This window comes from Molossus molossus, unplaced genomic scaffold (assembly GCF_014108415.1).
Source record: "Molossus molossus isolate mMolMol1 unplaced genomic scaffold, mMolMol1.p scaffold_m16_p_11, whole genome shotgun sequence".
In the NCBI taxonomy this organism is placed as follows: domain Eukaryota; kingdom Metazoa; phylum Chordata; class Mammalia; order Chiroptera; family Molossidae; genus Molossus; species Molossus molossus.
Genome location: NW_023425346.1, coordinates 77,731,573 through 77,751,403, shown reverse-complemented (window position 1 = coordinate 77,751,403; position 19,831 = coordinate 77,731,573). Strand labels below are relative to the sequence as shown.

At 36.5% G+C, this 19,831-nt stretch overlaps 1 protein-coding gene across 8 annotated transcripts in view; it reads right to left on the bottom strand.

Moving 5' to 3' along the window:
* The window catches only part of TLK1 (tousled like kinase 1), a 148,494-nt gene that overhangs the window by 33,685 nt on the left and 94,978 nt on the right, over positions 1-19,831 (bottom strand). For 7 of the 8 annotated variants that reach the window (XM_036255014.1, XM_036255015.1, XM_036255018.1 and 4 more), the window contains 3 exons: positions 15,694-15,804; positions 15,446-15,582; positions 10,811-10,999 (listed from right to left, as the gene is read on the bottom strand). In XM_036255014.1, coding sequence (XP_036110907.1) covers positions 10,811-10,999; positions 15,446-15,582; positions 15,694-15,804 — 437 coding nt within the window. The remainder of the gene's footprint in view (positions 1-10,810; positions 11,000-15,445; positions 15,583-15,693; positions 15,805-19,831) is intronic. The other variant, XM_036255016.1, reaches the window with a different exon arrangement.

Genomic DNA, 19,831 nt, shown 5'->3' with positions numbered 1-19,831 from the left:
CATAACTTTATTGCACAGAGTGAAAAGAGCTAAGCTAGGATAATGTTAATTTTAATGACTTTTAATTGTCACATCAATTATTTTTAGGATGTTACCATCCCAATCCCTGGGATATGTGAATATATTAAGTTACCCAGCAAAAGAAAATTGAGGTAGCAGATGGCATTAAGGTTGCTAATCAGTTGAGTTATTCAGAATTACCCTTGTGAGCCCAATGTAAGTGCAAGAGTCTTCAACAGAGGAAGAGACGAGCAGACCTGTCAGAACCAGAGTGACGTGACATGAGAAAGACTTGGCTGCGATTGCTGTCTTGTAGAAGGAAGGGGATTATGACCCAAGGAAAGTGAGCAGCTTCTAGAAGCTGGAAAAGGTGAGAGTAAAAGCCATTAAAAAGTAAAAAAGCTTCATGACACCTTGAATTTTAGCCCAATGAGATCCACTTTGGAATTTTAATATCCAAACTGTAAGATACTAAATTGTGTTATCTTAAGTCACTAAAAAATCGGTAGTAATTTGTTACAGCAGCAATAAAAAACTACTACAAATTTTGGAATCTGGAAGTGGAGTGTTTCTGCAACAAATACCTAAAAATGTGTAAGTAGCTTTGGAACTGGCAGTGGGCAAGAAGCTAGAATTTTGAGGAGCATGGTTTTAAAAATGGTTACACTGCCTTGAACAGACTGTTAGCAGAAATATAGGAGTTATCAACTCTGCTATTGAGGACTCAAGGAATTCAGAAGCACAGCAGAGAAAACAGAGAGAATACCTAAATTGTCATGAACAGACTTAGCAGAAATTTGGACATGAGATGTGCTGCTGTTGAGAACTCAGAAGGAAATAAGAAATATGTTATTAAAACTGGGAAGAACGGGGACCTTGTTATTATGGAAGAAAGCTTAGTAAAATTGTAGCCTGCAGTTATGCAGAAAGCCAAAGTCACAAGAAATATATGTGATGCACCACATAAACAAAATTAAGGATAAAAACCACAGGAGCATATCAATAGATGCAGAAAAACCATTTGATAAAATCCAGCACCCATTTATAAAATTTCTCAGCAAAGTGGTAATAGAGGGAACATACCTCAACACAATAAAGGCCATATAAGGCAAACCCACAGCTAACATCATATTCAAAAGGCAAAAACTAAGTGTTTCCCTTAAGATCAAGAACAAGACACGGATGTCCACTTTCACCACTCTTACTCAGCATAGTACTGGAAGTCCTTGTCACAGCAATCAGACAAGAAGATATAAAAGGCATTCAAAGGAAGAAGTAAACCCGTAATTATTTTCAGATGACATGATACTATATACAGAAAATCCTAACGATTCCACCAATAAACGACTAGAACTGATAAATGAATTCAATCAAGTAGCAGATGCAAAATAAATATTCAGAAATTGGCTGCATTTTCATACATCAAGATGAACTATCAGAAAGGGAAACTAAGAAAACAATCCCATTTACATTTGCATTAAAAAATATATATAATACCTATGAATAAATTAAACCAAGGTTGTAAAAGACCTGTACTCAGAAAAGTGTAAGACACTGAAGAAAGAAACTACATATACAAATAAATGGAAGCATATAGTGTGTTCATGGATAGGAAGAATTATCAATAAAATAGCTATACTAACCAAGCAATCTATAGATTCAAAGCAATTCCTAGCAAGATACTAATGGCATATTTCAAAGAACTAGAACAAATATTCCAAAAATGTATATGGAACCAGAAAAGACCCTGAATAGCCACAGCAATCTTCAGAAAGATGAACAAAGAAGAATCACACTACCTGATACCAAACTATACTACAAGGCCATAGTAACAAAACAGCATGGTACTAGACAAAAAGAGACATAGATCAATGAAACAGAATAGAGAGCCCAGAAATAAACTCATGCCTTTATAGTAAATATTTGACAAAGAAGCCAAAAACACACAATGGGGTAAAGATAGGCTATTCAATAAATGGTGTTGGAAAAATGGTACATATATGTGTGTATGTGTGTGTGGGGGGGAACTAGACCACCTTCTTATACCCCACACAAGAATAAACTGAAAATGGATGAAAGACTTAAATGTTAGACGAGACCATAAAAATCCTAGAAGAGTCCAGTCGGTGTGGCTCAGTGGTTGAGCGTCGACCCATGCACCAAGAGGTCGCCAGTTCGATTACTGGTCAGGACACATGCCCAGGTTGTGGGCCCAATCCCTAGTGGGGGGCATGCAGGAGGCAGCCAATTGATGTTCTCTCTCATCGATGTTTCTATCTCTCTCTCCCTCTTTCTTCCTCTCTCTAAAATCAATAAAAGAAAAAAGAAAATAAAAAAATCCTGGAAGAAAACATCAGCAGTAAAACTTGGAACACTTCTTGTAGCAATGTTTTTCCTGATACATCACCTCGGGCAAGGGAAACAAAAGAAAAAATAAACAAATGAGATAACATCAAACTAAAATATGTTTGCACAGCAAAGGAAACCACCAACAAAATGAACAGACAACCCACTAAATGGGAGAACATATTCACCAATGATACATCTGACAAGGGGTTAATATTCAAAATTTATAAAGAACTTATAAAATTCAACACAAAAACAACCCACCAAAACCTCAAAGACCCCCAAACAATCCAATTTAAAAATTGGCAAAGTACCTGAACAGACACTTCTCCAAAGAGGACATACAGATGGCCAATAGATATATGAAAAGATTCAATGTCACTAATCATAAGAGAAATACAAATTCAAACCACAATTGAGATATCACCTCACACCTGTCAGGATGGCTATCATCAATAAACCAACAAACAAGTGTTGGTGAGGATGTGGAGAAAAGGGAACCCTCGTGCACTGCTGGTAGGAATGCAGATTAGTGCAGACACTGTGGAAAGCAGTATGGAGTTAAATTTTAAAAATTTTAAATGGAACTGCCTTATGACCCAGTAATTCCATTTCTGGAAATATATCCAAAGAAACCCAAAACACTAATTTGAAAAAATATATGCACCCCTATGTTCATCACAGAGTTATTTACAATAGCCAAGATATGTAATCAGCTTCAGTGTCCATCAGTAGATGGGTGGATAAAAAAAGCTGTGCTGCATTTACACAATGGAATACTACTCTGCAGTAAGAGGACATCTTACCTTTTGGGACAGCATGAATTGGACCTGGAGAGAATTATGCTAAGTGAAATAAGCCAGGCAGAGAGAGACAAGCACCATAAGATTTCACTTATATGTGGAATCTAATTAACAAAATAGACTAACAAACAAAATATAAACAGACTCACCCAAAAAGACAGCAGACTGACAGCTGTCAGAGGGGAGGGACTAGATGAAAAGGTGAAGGAATTAAAAAGAACCGAAAACTAGTAGACACAGACAACACTATGGTGATTACCAAAGAGAAAGTGGGTTGGGAGGAGGAGGAAGGAGTAAAGGGTGGATAAACAGTGATGGAAGGAGACTTGATTTGAGGTGGTGAATACACAATGAAATATACAGATGATGTATTATAGAACTGTACACCTGAAATCTATGTAACTTTATTAACCCATGTCAACCCAATAAATGCAATAAAAAGATTTTACATGATTCCCAAAGTGTTGAAGGTATAGACTAGTTTCTTCTTACCATTTTTATTAAAATGTGAGATGAGAGAGATAAATTAAGGAAAGAAATGTTCATCAATAATGAATCAGGACTTAATGGCTTAAGAAATTATCATTCTATCCAGAGTGTGAAATACACTAAAATTGAGGTTCACTATCAGAAAAGTTGCTCTTAAAAAGAAGAAAAAAGGCCCTGGCCAGTTTGGAGCATCGGCCTGTTGTCCGGAGAGACCCGGGATCGGTTTCCGCTAAGGGCATGTACCTTGGATGCAGTTTGTCCCCAGCCCTGGTTGGTCATGCGGGTGGCAGCCACTCGATGTGTCTCTTTCACGTCGATGTTTTTCTCTCTCTCTCTCTCTCTCTTCCTCTCTCTCCCTCCCACTCTATCTGTGCAAAAAAATGGAAAAATGTCCCCGGGTGAGGATAAAGAAAAAAGGAGAGAGTAGCTGGACATCCTTTTGCTAATACCCCAGAGAGGCCAGAATATTCAGCCACCTAAATGGTCTTTAATAAGATGAAGAGTGGTGATTCACAGATCCCTTCAGCCTTCTCAGAAGAAGCCAAAAATAGCGATGAAATTATTTAGAAAGGAACTGTGGAAGATCTTCTTGTCTAATGGAATGAATCCTTATTTCATACATAAGAGATCTGTAGATTCTTAAGAACTTTATAGAACAGAAACACTGACAGCTTGGATTTAAAAGGACAGAGAGTATAAAATGAAAGCGTGTCTCACCCCCAAAATTCTACAAACAAAAAACAGGCTGATAAAGCTACTCAGCTACAAATACATGATAACCTTCATGGAAGACTCAAGAGTTGTTGACAAAACCTTGAGTTCAGAAGGCAGAGCCACGAGTCACAAATAATTATTAGCAGGCCTTGAAACCAAATATAGTTTAAGTTTGTCTGATGGATTTGAACCTGCTTGGGATCAGTGACTCCTTTATTTTTTTGTTTGAACTGGAAACTGTTATCCCATGTCTGTCCTCATCAATGTATTTTGGGGAAAAATTAGCTTGTTTCTTGAGCTTAACAGATTAAGAAAAATTGTGTCTCAGGGTGAATTATACACAGAGACTCACCCATACCTGATTTAGACTATTTTAGCTGAAGAAATTTAAATAAGATTTTGGATGCTGTATTGCAGTTAAGATTTTTGGGTCTACTGAAATAGGATGAATATTTTGCATGTGGGAAGGATGTGAAATCTTGGGTCAGAAAAATGCTTCCAAAGATGCTACATCCCAATCCTTGGAATTTGTGAATGTTACTTTAAATGACAAAGGATTAAATGGGATTAAAGGTTGTTAATGAGCTGACCTTAAAATAAGAGGTGACATCTGAACTTGGTTCAAGAGGAGAAGGAAGCCAGAAGAAGAAACAGCAGATATGAGGACATGGGAACTCAAGAAAACAACATGTAGGCAAAAAAAAAAAAAAAAAAATACTGCAGATTAAGGAAGTTATCTACTACTGATTTTTTGCTAAGAGTTTTAATTACAGATCAATGCTGAATATCTACTGTTTCTTATTTTGGCATCTGTTAAGATGACCATATAATCTTTCTCTTTATGTGAAAAATTACATTGATACTTTTAGTGTTAAATCAACCATGCATACCTAAATAAATCCAACTTGGTCTTGATAGGTTATTATTTTTATATATTATATTTTAGGTCGCTAATTTAAGATTTTTGCATTTACTTTTGTGAGATTAGCTTGTAACGTTCCTTCCTAGTACAGTCTTTGTTGATTTTGTTGGCCTCATAAAATAAATTGGAAATATTTCTGCCTCAGTTGTTCTTCAAAAGTTTTTAAAAGACCGACACTATTTCTTCCTTAAATGGTTGGTAGGCTAATAAAGAGATGAAGCCATCTATCTGTACCTGGAGTTTATTTTATTTTAATTTATTTTTAATATGTTTCATTGATTTTTTAGAGAGAGACAGAGACATTGATGTGAGAGAAAAACATAGATCAGCTGTCTCCTGCATGCCCCCTACTGGGGATCGAGCCTGAAAACTGGGCCTGTGCCCTGATTGGGAATCGAACCAGGACCTCTCAGTCCATGGGATGGTGCTCAATCCACTGAGCCACACTGGCCAAGCCAGAGTTTATTCTTGTATTAAAATGTATTAATTATTGTATTATTTTCCATATGAAGAACTGTATACCTACTTTGCCCATTCCTTTAAATATTTATAGACTCTAGTAATATTCCTTTTTTCATTCCTGATAATGGGTGTCTTCTCTTTTTTTAAAAATTTCATTAGTTTTTCTTTTTTAAACACACATCCATTTCTTTTTTAGGATTTATTGATTCTCTGTATGTATGTTTGCTTACTGCATCATGAATTACTGTTCTTATGTTTCACTTATTCCTTCTTTGGCTAATTGGCTCATTCTACTACTCACCTCTTAACGTACTGAAATAGATGCTTAGTCTATAAAGTTTTAGTTTTTCTTCTTTTCCTATATGTATACAAGTCTATAAATATCCCTCTAGATACTGTTTTATTTTTTTTTATTTTTATTTTTTTTATCCTTACCCAAGGACATTTTTCCATTTTTTGTTCAGGTAGAGTGGGAGGGAGAGAGAGGAACAGAGAGAGAGAGAGAAACATCAATGTGAAAGGAACACATCGAGTGGCTGCCACCCACACAACCGACCAGGGCCGGGGACAAACTGCAACCGAAGTACGAGCCCTTAGCGGGAACTGAACCCGGGTCTCTCCGGACCGCAGGCCGACGCTCTAACCGCTGAACCAAACCGGCCAGGGCTAGATACTGTTTTAGATTTATCTCACAAAGTTTGCTATGTAGCACTTGCACTATTCATCTAAAAATATTTTCCCATTTCCATTTAGACTTTTCCACAACCATTTTTGTTACTGACTTCTAGTTTAATTCCACTGTGGTCACAAAACATATTCTCTATGATTCTAATCCTTGAAGTTCCACCCATGAGTCTACCAAACATTTAAGGACAAAACAATCCATCTTCTACAAACTTTGAATTCTTTGAAATTTGTTGAGACTTTCTTTGTGACCTAACATGGTCGATTTTTATAAAAGTCTACATTTTCGCCCTGGCCGGTTTGGCTCAGTCGTTGGAGCATCAGCCCACAGACCAGAGAGTCCCGGGTTCGGTTCCCGCTAAGGGCGCGTGGCTTGGTTGCGGTTTGTCCCTGATCTCCAGGTCGTGTGGGTGGCAACCACTTGATGTGTCTCTCTCACATCGATGTTTCTCTCTCTCTCTTCCTCCCCCTCTCCCTCCCGCTCTATCTGAAGATAAATGCAAGGGTGTCCACGGGTGAGGGGAAAAAAATAGTCTACATTTTCTAGACCCATACTGTTTGTTATTTTATATTATTTTATTTTTATCTACTAAGAAATGTGTGTGTTGAAATCTTCCATTATGATTTGTGGGTCTGTCAATATCTCCTTAAAGTACTGTCAATTTTAAATTTATCTTAAGGCCATGATATTATGTGTATACAAATTTAGAATTATTATATGTTTCTGGTGACTGGAACCTTTGAGAGTTATGAAATAACCACTTATAATTCCTTATGAATATATAAATAAAATAAAAATCGTTTAAAATATATTTTACATGAAGTCAAAATCTTTTATTTTTATCCTCACCTGAGGACTTTTCCTCAATTGATTTTTTAGAAAGATTGAAAGAGAAATAGAAAAACAGCAACATGAGAGAGAAACATTGGTTGCTTCCTGTATGTGACCGACTGGGGATCAAATGCAAAACCTTTTTGTTGTACGGGACGATGCTCCGACCCACTGAGCTACCTGGCCAGGGCTAAAGTCCAAATCTTGATTAAAATGTATTAATAATGTACAATTAATGCAAGGATCACTCAGGCATTATCTATAGATAATATTAGTTATATAAACTATGTAATAAGTGCTTGTGACTAAAATTAGAAACTACCATAAAAAGTTGACTGAACCTTGCTGATAGTTAAAAGTTAGTTAAGAGCCAGGAACAATGCAAATATTTTACATGCACTACCACATATTATCTTTCAACACTATGATGTAGGTACTTTAATAAGAAAACGATAGCTCTAAGAGGTAAAACAGCTTACCAAAAATAACCTGAAAGAGGCAAGGATGGACTCTACATCTGTCTGATTACAGGGCTTAAAACTAAACACTACTCAGTAGTAACTTCATTTTCTATGTTAATTTCTTCATAGAAAAATAACTGAAGATTCATGATCTCTATTCTAATTATACTAGATATTCTTGCACACAAGACAAAGCCTACTTTCCACTAAACGATGATTCAAAAGGAGCTTTCAGAAGTCAGTTGCAGAGCATGGCTGCTAAAATCAAACTTTAATATACATGAACCAAAGTGCTTTTGTGGCTTTCCCCCTATTTAAACCTGCATCTGCATAAGGATGTAATCAAATTGCTGTGCAGTATCACTTAATTTGCCATTCCAAGAACACATAGCGGCATAACTTTAGGGTTAGTTCTAAGTCAATATATGCAATAAAATGGGATGGAAATGAGACAAGTCTATGATTATTAAACTATAGCTACAGCTGTTAGCATCTTGGAAGCAAGCAGGAAGCTAAACACCTGTAACAAACTAGAAAAATGGTCTGTTGAGTAAGAGAAAATGAAAATCAAATGCTTATGTATTGTACTTTAGTATTTACCTACCACTTTCCATTCGCCAGGAACTGTGCTAGATATTGAGAATACTTATAAGGATGAAATAGTAATATAAATGCTACAATATAGGCAGGAATGTACAAAAGGCTATGGGTACCAAACTTGAGGGGGAGAGGGGAAACGAGGAAGACACAAGGTTAGAAAGGGCTTTCTATTGAAATTGGTATCTGAGCCAAGTGCTAAAGGACGAATAGGAAATAAGGTGAAGAAAGGCAAGAAACAAGATGTACAAGGCACAGAAAGCAGAGGCCATTTAGAGAATTGAAAGAGTTTAACACAGGATACACAGGGTAGCTGTTGGGGAATAAGGACAGGGAGAGAAATAAGAAGGTCAATAAAGGGTCTTCATGAGAATGAATTTTATCTTGAAAGCCAGTGAGGGAAACATAAACGTTACATGATGATACATATAAGAAAATAGTAACTGAGGCTACAGAGGTCAGAAGATGTCATCATATGAAGATGACAGAATATGAAGACTAAAAGGATTTATAACTGAGAGAGAGGTTTCTGTTTTGTTTTCTAAAATAGAACAAAAGGTTTAACACATACTAAGATAAAGAAAGTATCAGTAGAAGAAGTCCCTGATATAGCAGGGAACGAGATTCAAAGCATGGGTGAAACATTATCTTTCAAGAAAGGAGAAAAAGAATACATCCATGTGAAATATCAAACAGGGTGTGTGTGTATGTGTGTGTATTTTCTACTCACATGAACTTATGTAAGTTCTTGTAGAACAGAAAAATAAGTTTAGATACATCGATATAATATTCCCCCCTTATCCACTGGGAATACACTCCAAGACCCCCAATGGATGCCCCAAACCAGTGGTTCTCAACCTTCCTAATGCCACAACTTTTTAATGCAGTTCCTCATGTTGTGGTGACCCCCCAACCATAAAATTATTTTCGCTGCTATTTCATAACGTAATTTTGCTACTGTTATGAACTGCCATCGGAAATATGTGTTTTTTGATGGTCTTAGGCGACCCCTGTGAAAGGGTCATTCGATCCCTAAAGGGGTTGTCAACCACAGGTTGAGAACCGCTGTCCCAAACCACGGACAGTACCAAATCCTGTCCATACTATGTTTTTCCTATACGTACATACCTATGATAAAGTTTTATTTATAAATTAGGCACAGCAAGAGATTAACAACCATAATAAAACAATAACAATACACTGTAATAAAAATTATGTAAATGTGTGCTCTCTCAAAATACCTTATTGTACTGTACTGTACTGACCTTTTCACTTTAAGGAAGCATTTCAGAGTTTCTCTTTGGTATATCTGGATTGCCAACATCACTACTCTTATAGTTTGGGGCCATTATCAAGTAAAATAAGGGTTACCTAACACAAACACTGTGGTACCATGATGTTCGATCTAATAACCATGACGGCCAGTGACTAAGAGCTGGCAGTGTTCAGTGTGGATGCACTGGACAAAGGGATGATGCATGTCCCAGGTGGGACAGAGTGGGATGGTGTGAGGTTTCATCACACTACTCGAAATAACATGCAATCTAGAACTTATAAATTGTTTATTTCTGGAATTTTCCATTTAACATTTTGGACCATGGTTGTCCATAGATAACTGAAACTGTGAAAAGCAAAACACAAATACGGGAGGACTACTACATATCAAAATTTTAACAGTGGTGTTCTCTGTGGGATCAGATCGTAATCTATATCGTTTTATATGTTCTTCCATATTTTCCAAATTTTCTACGATAAGCATGTAACTATTTTTGTAATGTCTTTGTCCCTTTAATTATAAAAAGTAACTCAGCATTAAAGCAAGAAATTTAGAAAACAAAGAAAAGCGGAAAGGAGCCCTGGCCGCTTTGGCTCAGCAGTTAGAGCATTGGCCTGCGGTCCACAGAGACCCGGGTTCGGTTCCTGCTAAGGGCCAAGTACCTTGGTTGCAGTTTGTCCCTGGCCTTGGTTGGTCATGCAGGTGGCAGCCACTCGATGTGTCCCTTTTACGTTGATGTTTCTCTCTCTCTTCTCTCTCCCTCCCACTCTATCTGAACAAAAAATGGAAAAATGTCCTCAGGTGAGGATAACAAAAATAAATAAATAAATAAAAAGAAAAGCAGAAAGGAGAAAAACAATACCTATAACCTATCAAGTATTGCTTCCACGGGTTGAGAAAATATATGGCAGCTAGAAGTTAACATTCTCTTAGAAAATGGAACATTAATAACAGACTCACTCAGACATGAAAGGGGATTCCAGTCTCCTCTTAGCTACCTAAGTCTCCGTTTTTAAGAGGATTAATAACTCTCAACTTACAAAAGTAAAATTCAGATATTTGGGGCTTATTAATTTAGAGGTAGATTTTCAATACTGCCTTCCTTCCTGGCCATAACTAAAATTAGTAGTTAAATATTAGTTTAATTATAAATAACATCCATTTCTAACATTCTTGCTCACTGGCTACAATTTTAAAAAAGGAAAATAAAAAATGGAGGCTTACAGTTGTGGTAAATTTGGTCTAACAAAGGGGTCATTTTCTGCTCCATTGACTGCTTTGTTTTTCCTTTGTTTTGGTTCAGAATTGGTAGAGGGTGCCTGTGAATTATTAGCTGTGGGTGGCTTGCGTTTGGCTAGAAGTTTCCTTTGCCTTTCAATATCTTCCCTTTGCTGATTCACCCATTCTTGTTGCCTGTACAAAAATAAATGTAAAAAGAAAACATTAATGTTCCATTAACTTTTCACATGAAAATATATTAACAATCATGAAAAGTCACTATATAAATTTGTATCTTTTTGGTCCCTCCTTTGTCAACCACTAGTACTCACTGTCCAGGTTTCGTTTGAAACACTCATTTCTAAATGAGGTAACCCTCACCCTTAAGCCCCTCGACTAGGGAAGATGTGTTACCATATATATTCTCATGGTGTCCTGCAGCTCCCCACCGCCTTTCTAACAAATACTATTCCTAAAGATACTTGATCAGAATGGTCTGGTTGGACTACATCACTCCACGAGAACAGACACTACATCTATTTTATATCCTATTGTATTCCTAGTGTCCAACAGAGGGATTGGTACATACTAGGTATTCACAAACTATAGGGATTTTCAGTTGTTTGTATAAAAAAAAGACATGCAGGCTATGATTACTACAGTTGCTTTATTAAGTCTGTGTTTCGCATACTCACAACTATAAACCTCCTTTTGCCCACTCCTGTATTTGCAGAATGAAATGTACATGCTATTAAAAAAGAACTAACAGCCCAGCTGGTGTGGTTCAGTGGTTGAAGGCCCACCCATGCACCAAGAGGCTGCCGGTTCGATTCCCGGTCAGGGCACATGCCCAAGTTGTGGGCCCAATTCCCAGTGGGGGGCATGCAGCAGGCGACCAATTGATGTCCTCTCTCACTGATGTTTCTATCTCTCTCTCCCTCTCCCTTCCTCTCTCTAAAAATCAATAAAAAAAAAATTTTTTTTTTTAAAAGAACAGAGTTAAATTAAGTATGGGGTAGAGTTTATACATGTATCTCATCACTTAGTGTTTGCAGAAAAAAGTACAGAAGACATATATGAACTTAATAAAGTATTATTTTCTAAATTTATCTCTGTTAAAAAGAAATTTTGGAAATGGGTAAGTGATATTTTGAGAAGCCAGAGACTTTTTTTTTTTTTTTTGGTACGTGCCCCTAGTGGGAACCAAGCCTAGGACTCTCTGGTCCACAGGCCGACGCTCCAACCGCTAGAGCCAAACCAGGCAGGGCGCAAGTGATAATTTCAAACGAAACAAAAACTGACCTCAAAATAAGAATTTACAAAAAAGAAATTTTGACAATTTAAAGAAAACAGAAAAAAAAAAAAATAGCATGGGTTTGAAAAATAGGCAATTAATAAAAGTAAAAATATTACTGCTACCCATTCAAGAATCTAAAGCTTATTAATTCTAGAAAATTACAGATATCAGGTCTATAAAAATATAGGTTCAAGATTTCAGCAATTTTTTTTTTTTTTTGCATTTATCTTCAGATAGAGCGGGAGGGAGAGGGGGAAAGAGAGAGAGAGAAACATCTATGTGAGAGAGACACATCGAGTGGCTGCCACCCACAGGATCCCAACTGCAGAGACAAACTGCAACTGTGGTATGTGCCCTTAGTGGGAATCGAACCTGGGACTCTGGTCCGAAGGCCGACGCTCCAACTGCTGAGCCAAACTGGCCAGGGCAGATTCTAGTAATTTGACCAGAGGGTTAAGTTGGTAACACTAAAGCTTTTTAAGGTCATCCCATCATACAACTCATTAAGCTTATTCTAATAGTAACCATGTTCCCTTTTGGGTCACCTTACCATGCTAACAAAACATTTTTAAACTATACATGACAATGCTACTTAGTTTTACAACAGGTCAAATATTTCAATTCCTTGCTCCCCTACCCACATTCAAACCAGAACTACAGAACTTCTACTCGGCTGATGCAAAATTGGCTTTACAAACATATCCTTTTCCTGTGGTTCTAGTGAAGTAGCAGTAAAATATAGAAGTAAAAGAACCAAGAATCACCTAGGTAGGAGAGTTGAGAAAATCTCAAGAATAGCAAAGTTAGGACAATACTTTAATCCAGTTTTCAATTAAAAGTAGAAATAAATCATTTTAACTTATTTAAAAACTTAATTTTTAAAGCTAGTTTGGAGCATGATCAAGTTGTTATAAATGAAAATGAACTTCAACAATGATTGAACCCTAATGATTGAAATTCTAATGGAAAGTAAAAACTAGAATGAAAAGATAGCCAATACCTGATTTAAAAAATGACCATATAATTTAGAGCCTATTAATTTAATATCACTAATTTTTATTTATTTCTCTGCTCCTTCTCCAAGTACTCTGAGTTTAATGTCACTGATACACACTGATAAACAGCTTGACATAAGATATGTATATGTGCCCTGGCTGGATAGCTCAGTTGGTTAGAGCTTGGTCCAGATATACCAAGGTTGCAGGTTTAACCCCCAGTCAGGGAACACAAAAGAATCAACCAATGAATGCATAAATATGTGGAACAACAAACCGATGTTTCTCTCTCCCTCCCTCTCTCCCTCTATAAAATCAGTAAATTTTTTAAATGTTTAAAAAAAGACATGTATGTGAAAACACATAATAGACGCTCAATAAATTCTTATTAGCAATAAGAAATGTGAGAATTTTTAAAAAACCAAACAACTAGATTGCCAGTTTACTGTAACAGGATATAATGCAAGAAAAGCCTGGTGGAAGAGAGCGAGCGATAGATGCGCAGGGCAAGGAGGCACCGGGCAAGGATGCAGCTTGTGAGTGTGCCCCTCTCCTCACATCACATGTTCAAACAACATGGAAACTCCAATTTTGCTCTTTTTGGACAGCTCATTGGAGAAACTTTAGCTACTGGCAGAGTTTATATTTTTAGTTTATATCTAAGGTTATATTATCTAAACTTCTCTTTTATTCATTACCAGGACAACTGTAGGTGTCTGGGTTAGTAGCAGAGGTTCTTGATCATAAAACACTAAAAAAAATATGTTTTCTATCTCCAACGTCACTCCTACTCTCCACTTTCACTGTCGATGTTTTAGCTCAAGCCTAATCACCTTTCATTTGGACACCTCTCCATCTGAACTGTCAACAATTTAACTTCTTTCCAGTATTATTCCAACATTATCATCAGTTACCTTTCTAAAACTCAATTCTGACCACACACACTACATACAACCTTTAGCAGCTCTTCATTTCCCACAGAATTAAAACCTTAAATTCCCAGCATCACAAGACACTCTTTCATTATGGTGTACCTAACATCCAGCAGAGCAAAGCTGAATAAATCAACTGAGATACAGAGAAGGTCATACTGTGATAAGTCATGGGCACCAGTGTTTCAAACAACAATTTTTATGTGATAAACAATGCTTTGTGAAAGAATGCTTTGCCTTCATTTTCCATTTAACTGGATTGACTCTGGAAAAGTTGATGTAGATGCTGACACGACTGCTTTTCATGTTTAAAATAATTTTTTCCCCAGTAAAGGAGGAGCAGCATAGATCCTGGCTACTTAGCATATAAACAGTTAACCTATCCTTTCCACCATCTGAACTCAAGAATATATAGTAACAATGATTTTTTTTTTAAATTTTAAAGTTTACCTCAAAAACACTAAAGCCACATGTTCAACTGATTTATGAGGTATTATATCTGAGGCAGAAGAAAAAAAGTTACTGTCTTTTTTGTAGAAATAGAGAGTAGGTAAGTACTGAATATCAACATTTAAGTAAGAATTGGGGAATGAGACCTGGTCGATTTGGCTCAGCATCAGCCTAGGAACCAAAGGGTCATGGGTTATACTCCCAGTCAAAGCATGTACCTGTTTTGATCCCTAGCTCCTGTAGGTCAGGGTCGTGCGGGAGGCAATCAATCAATATGTCTCTTTCACATCAATGTTTCTCTCTCCCTCCCTCCCACTTTATCTAATCCTTACCTGAGGAAAAATCTCCTTCGGTAAGGATCAACAACAACAGAAAGAATCGAGGAATGAGAAAAAAACTAAGCAGAAAAATCCCAACACATACACAGATTTTCAACAATTTTACTACTAAATCATCTATAAAGCTAGAAGGTCAGTCTGCATTTTGGAAAGTCATATTTAGAATAATACATCACATCATATAAAAGAATACTAACTAGCCCTGGCCGGTATTGCTCAGTGGTTAGAGTGTCGGACTGCGGTCTGGGTTCGGTTCCCGCTAGGGGAGTGTATCTTGATTGTAGTTTGTCCCCGGCCCTGGTTAGGTTGTGTGGGTGGCAGCCACTCGATGTGTCCCTTTCACGTCGATGTTTCTCTCTCTCTCTCTCTTCTTCTTTCTCCCTCCCTTTCTATCTGAACAGAGGATGAAGGAATGTCCTCAGGTGAGGATAAAAAAAAAAATACTAACTAGCCAAGAGGTCTGCTAAAGTTAAAATTGTATCTTTGGTTTTATGTTCCTTTCAAATGTACTAAATTCTGTGATCTCAAAGAGTAGCAGGAATAACAGAACATAATTCAAATCTCTAATCATTGAAAGTAATGAAAACCCAAAAAAATACTCAATTTTTTAAAATGTAAGAATGACTAACTTCACAAGATTCTGAAATGCAAAACCATCTGTCCATTGTTCAGTAAATGAAGCACCATGTCTAACTGTTGTGAAGTGTCCAAGGCGTAATCTGTCTTGCATACTCTTCTCCCGGCTTGCTAGTTTTTCTTGGTTACTCTGAAAAAAGAGAAAAAAAACCATCACTCAATTATATTCATTCAAATTTTAAAAGCATACAAGGCAAAAAGGGACTAGTAAAAGGAAAGAGAAATTGTAGTGAACTTTTACCTTTTCAATAAGCAGTTTCTTGCTCATTGATATGCACTTATTTAATCGTTCTTTGTATTTTTCAAGTAATTTTTGTTGTTCATCTATTTGCCGTCTGAGATCACAGTTAGCCTACATAAGTAGAAAATGGAAAAGATACAGAATTTGTATATAGAAACACTTAGAAATATTTTTAATGTTCTGAATAAATTACATAAAGAAAAAGGATCACTGGGTCAAATGGCAGTTCAATTTTTAATTTTCTGAGGTAACACCATTATTGTTTTCCATAGTGGCTGCACCAGTCTGCATTCCCATCAGCAGTGTACTAGAGTCCCCTTTTCTCCACTCCCTCACCAACACTTGTTATTTGATGATTTGTTGATGATAGCCCATTCTGGCAGGTGTGGGGTGATATCTCATTGTTGTTTTAATTTGCATCTCTCTGATGATTAGTGATGTTGAGCATTTCTTCATATGTCTCTTAGCTGTTTGTATATCCTATTTGGAGAGGTGTCTATCTAGTTCCTCTGGCCATTTTTTGAATTGGGTTCTCTGTCTTCCTTTTGTTGAGCTGTATGAGCACTATATATATTTTGGAAATTAACCCCTTATCTGATGTATCATTGGCAATTATGCTCTCTCACAGAGTGGGTTGCCTTTCCATTTTGGTGGTTGTTTCTTTTGCTGTGCATAAGCTTTTAAGTTTGATGTAGTCCCATGTGTTCATTTTCTCCTTTGTTGCTATTGCCTTAGGTGATGTATCAGTAAAAATTCTGCTGTGTATGATGTCTGAAATTTTGTTGCCTACATTTTCTTCTAGAATTTTTATGGATTCACAAGTCACATTTAAGTCTTTTATCCATTTTGAGTTTATTCTTGTGTATGGTGTAGGTTGATGGTCTAGTTTCATTTTTTTGCATGTAGCTATCCAACTGAACTGCCATTTGACCCAGTGATCCCATGTCTAGGACTATACCCTAAGAACCTGAAATACCAATCAGAAAGAATATATGTACCCCCCATGTTCATAGCAGCACTATTTACAATAGCTAAGATCTGGAAACAGCCCAAATGTCCATCAGTAGATGAATGGATCAAAAATCTGTGGTACATACACACAATGGAGTACTATGCATCTGTAAGAAAAAAGATCTCTTATCTTTTGAGGAGACATGGAGGGACCTGGAAAGTATTATCCTAAGCGAAACAAGCCAAACAGAGAAAGACAAGTATCATTATGATCTCACTTATTTGTGGAATATAATGAACATAACAGTCTGAGGAAGTGGGGTACAGACTGACAATCCCCAGATGAGGGGGTGCGGGGGAGAGATAAACCACAGAACTTATATGCATGTATGAATGAACAATGGACATGGACAACAAAGCTGAGGAGCGCAGGGAGGGAAGGGGGGATCAGTGGGGGAAAAGGAGAAACATCTGTAACAAAAATTAATTAATTTTAAAAAGGGAAAGGATTAATAAAATTATATATTTGAGTATGATACTAAAAAAACTTTTTAAAACATCTGCTTACATGAATTAATACTATTAAATGCTGCTTAATTGTGTAGTAAAAAGTACATGGAATTTGTATCCATTCTCCATGGGTTCCAATCCACTCTAAGTTATGTGACTCTAAATTCAGTTGTCTTATTTTTAAAATAGAGGCAATGCCATCTACCTTAGTTAAAAATAATTGAAAAATAGCATAGAAAGTGTCTAGCACAGGCATATTAAATAAAAAATGCTGGGAGATAATAGTTACCAACCTAAAATTATATATCTAATACAATTTGTTTTTTCAAGAAAACAGGTAAAATAAAGATATTTTCTGAGGAACATAAATAGAATTTGGCATCAACAGTTTCTCATCATTGCATCAGGAGCAGTTCAAACAAAACCCTAACAGACTGTATGTGTGTGTAACTTGAAAAACTGACTCTAACATTCCTCTAAGACTACAAGGGCCACCACATATAACCAAAAAGAAAAGGATATTTGTTCAACCACGTATCAAGATTTAACAGAAAGTTACAGTAAGAAAAAAAATGATGGCCCAAATATATTTTCTTCTTCCTTAATAATGAAAAGCTAACATTTTATTGTCTTTTGCCTAGCTAAAAGACACATTTCCTAGTTTCCCTTGCAGCTATGGAACAGACTATCCAAGAAGGCTGCACATAGAACTGCTGCCTTTGTTATTACCTTCTTCTTTCTGTTTTCTGTTCAGGAATACATATTATCACCACTGTGACTCAAATAAACATGTTGTACCATCATATGACCATCAATATAGAAAACATACACTAAGAATGAGAGGGCAGAAAAACAGAAGGAATCAAAATCCTATATATTTACTGTGGAGCCATCATACCCAGGCTGCCCACTTCTGTTCTTCTCTCAAAAAAATAACCCTGTATCTCATTTAAAGTACTATTGTTTATGTTCTCTGTTACTAACAGCCCAAGACAACAAAAAAGATGTTTTGAAATCAGCACAGGAATACACAAATAGAACACAGAACATGGCCGAGAACAGAGAAATAGATCCACTTGTATTTGAAAATTAGATTGTATGATGGAGCTGGCAGTAAAGAGTGGACTTTTAATTAAAAGGGCTGGACAACTGATTATTTATATAAAAATAAACTAAAATTATATCCTACTTCTCCACACTATACCCAAAAACAGATTCTAGGAAGGTTAACAATTTATATTGAAAAACCAGACTATAAAACTTATAAAAGAAAATATAGAAAGAACTTTATGGTCATAAGGAAAAGAAATCTTTTGGTATATCTTTTCTAATAACTTAGTACAAATAAAACATAATCTATAAAAAAGATATATTGCCCTGGCCAGTTTCGCTCAGCGATTAGTGTCGGCCCATGGACCACGAAGGGCCTTGGGCTCAATTCCCAGTCAGGGGCATGTTCCTGGGTTGCAGGTTTGATTCCAGGCCCTGGTCAGGGTCATGCAGGAAACAACCAATCAATGTGTCTCTCTCACATCAAAGTTTCTCTCTCTCTCTCCCCCTCCCTCCCTTCCACTCTATCTAAAACTCAACAGAAAAATATCTTCTGGTGAGGATAAACAACAACAACAACAAAATGATATTAATCCCATAAAAGTTGTGAATGCATCTAATCATCAAAAGATAGCATTAAGAAATGAAGAGACAACTCACATAATTGGAGAAAATCAATATACAGGGTGTGGCAAAAGTAGGTTTACAGTTGTTCATATAGAAAATAACACAGTAATTAATAAATGATACAAGAATAAATTGTTTTGCATATTAACAACTGTAAACCTACTTTTGCCCCACGCTGTATGCATATTGATCGTCAGAACAAAAAACTGACATCAATTAGAAAGACAATCTAATACAATAATGAGCCAAAAAAAATGATCAGTTATTTCCAAGAAACACAAATGGTTAATAAATATTTTAAAAGATGCTCAAAAAATAAATAGGAATACACATAATTAAAGACACCTTCTTGCATCCATAAAATTGGCCAAAATTTAAAAAAAAAGTTAAATCTGATTATAATAAGACTCGGCAAGGATAATGAGCAATGAGATTATTTCCTGCACACTAGTGGTGGGATCCAACCACTTTAGAAAATCTTGACATTATAAAGCAAAGTTGAAGATGTGCAAGCCCGGTACTTCTTAGCATAAACCACAGAGAAATCCTTCCATATCTGCCCTAGAAAACATGTACAAGAATGTTTTGAACAGTTCATATTAGCAAAAAGTAGAAACTAAATGTCCACCAACAAGGGAAGAAAAGATAAATTATGGTACATTCACATGCCTCAATGAATAGCAGTAAAATGAACAAACATGATAATCACACATACACTGTTTAGTGAAAACAAACAGGGTACATACAGTGTAACTGCTTATATAAAATTCAATAACAAACTGAAAGAGCCCTGGCCGGTTTGGCTCAACAGTTACAGCATTGGCCTGCGGTCTGGACACCTGGGTTCGGTTCCTGCTGGGGGCATATGCCTCGGTTGCAGTTTGTGCCTGGCCCTGGTAGGGTTGTGTGGGTGGCAACCACTCGATGTGTCCCTTTCAGGTGGATGTTTCTCTCTCTCTCTCTCTCTCTCTCTCTCTCTCTCTCTCTCTCTGTTTCCCTC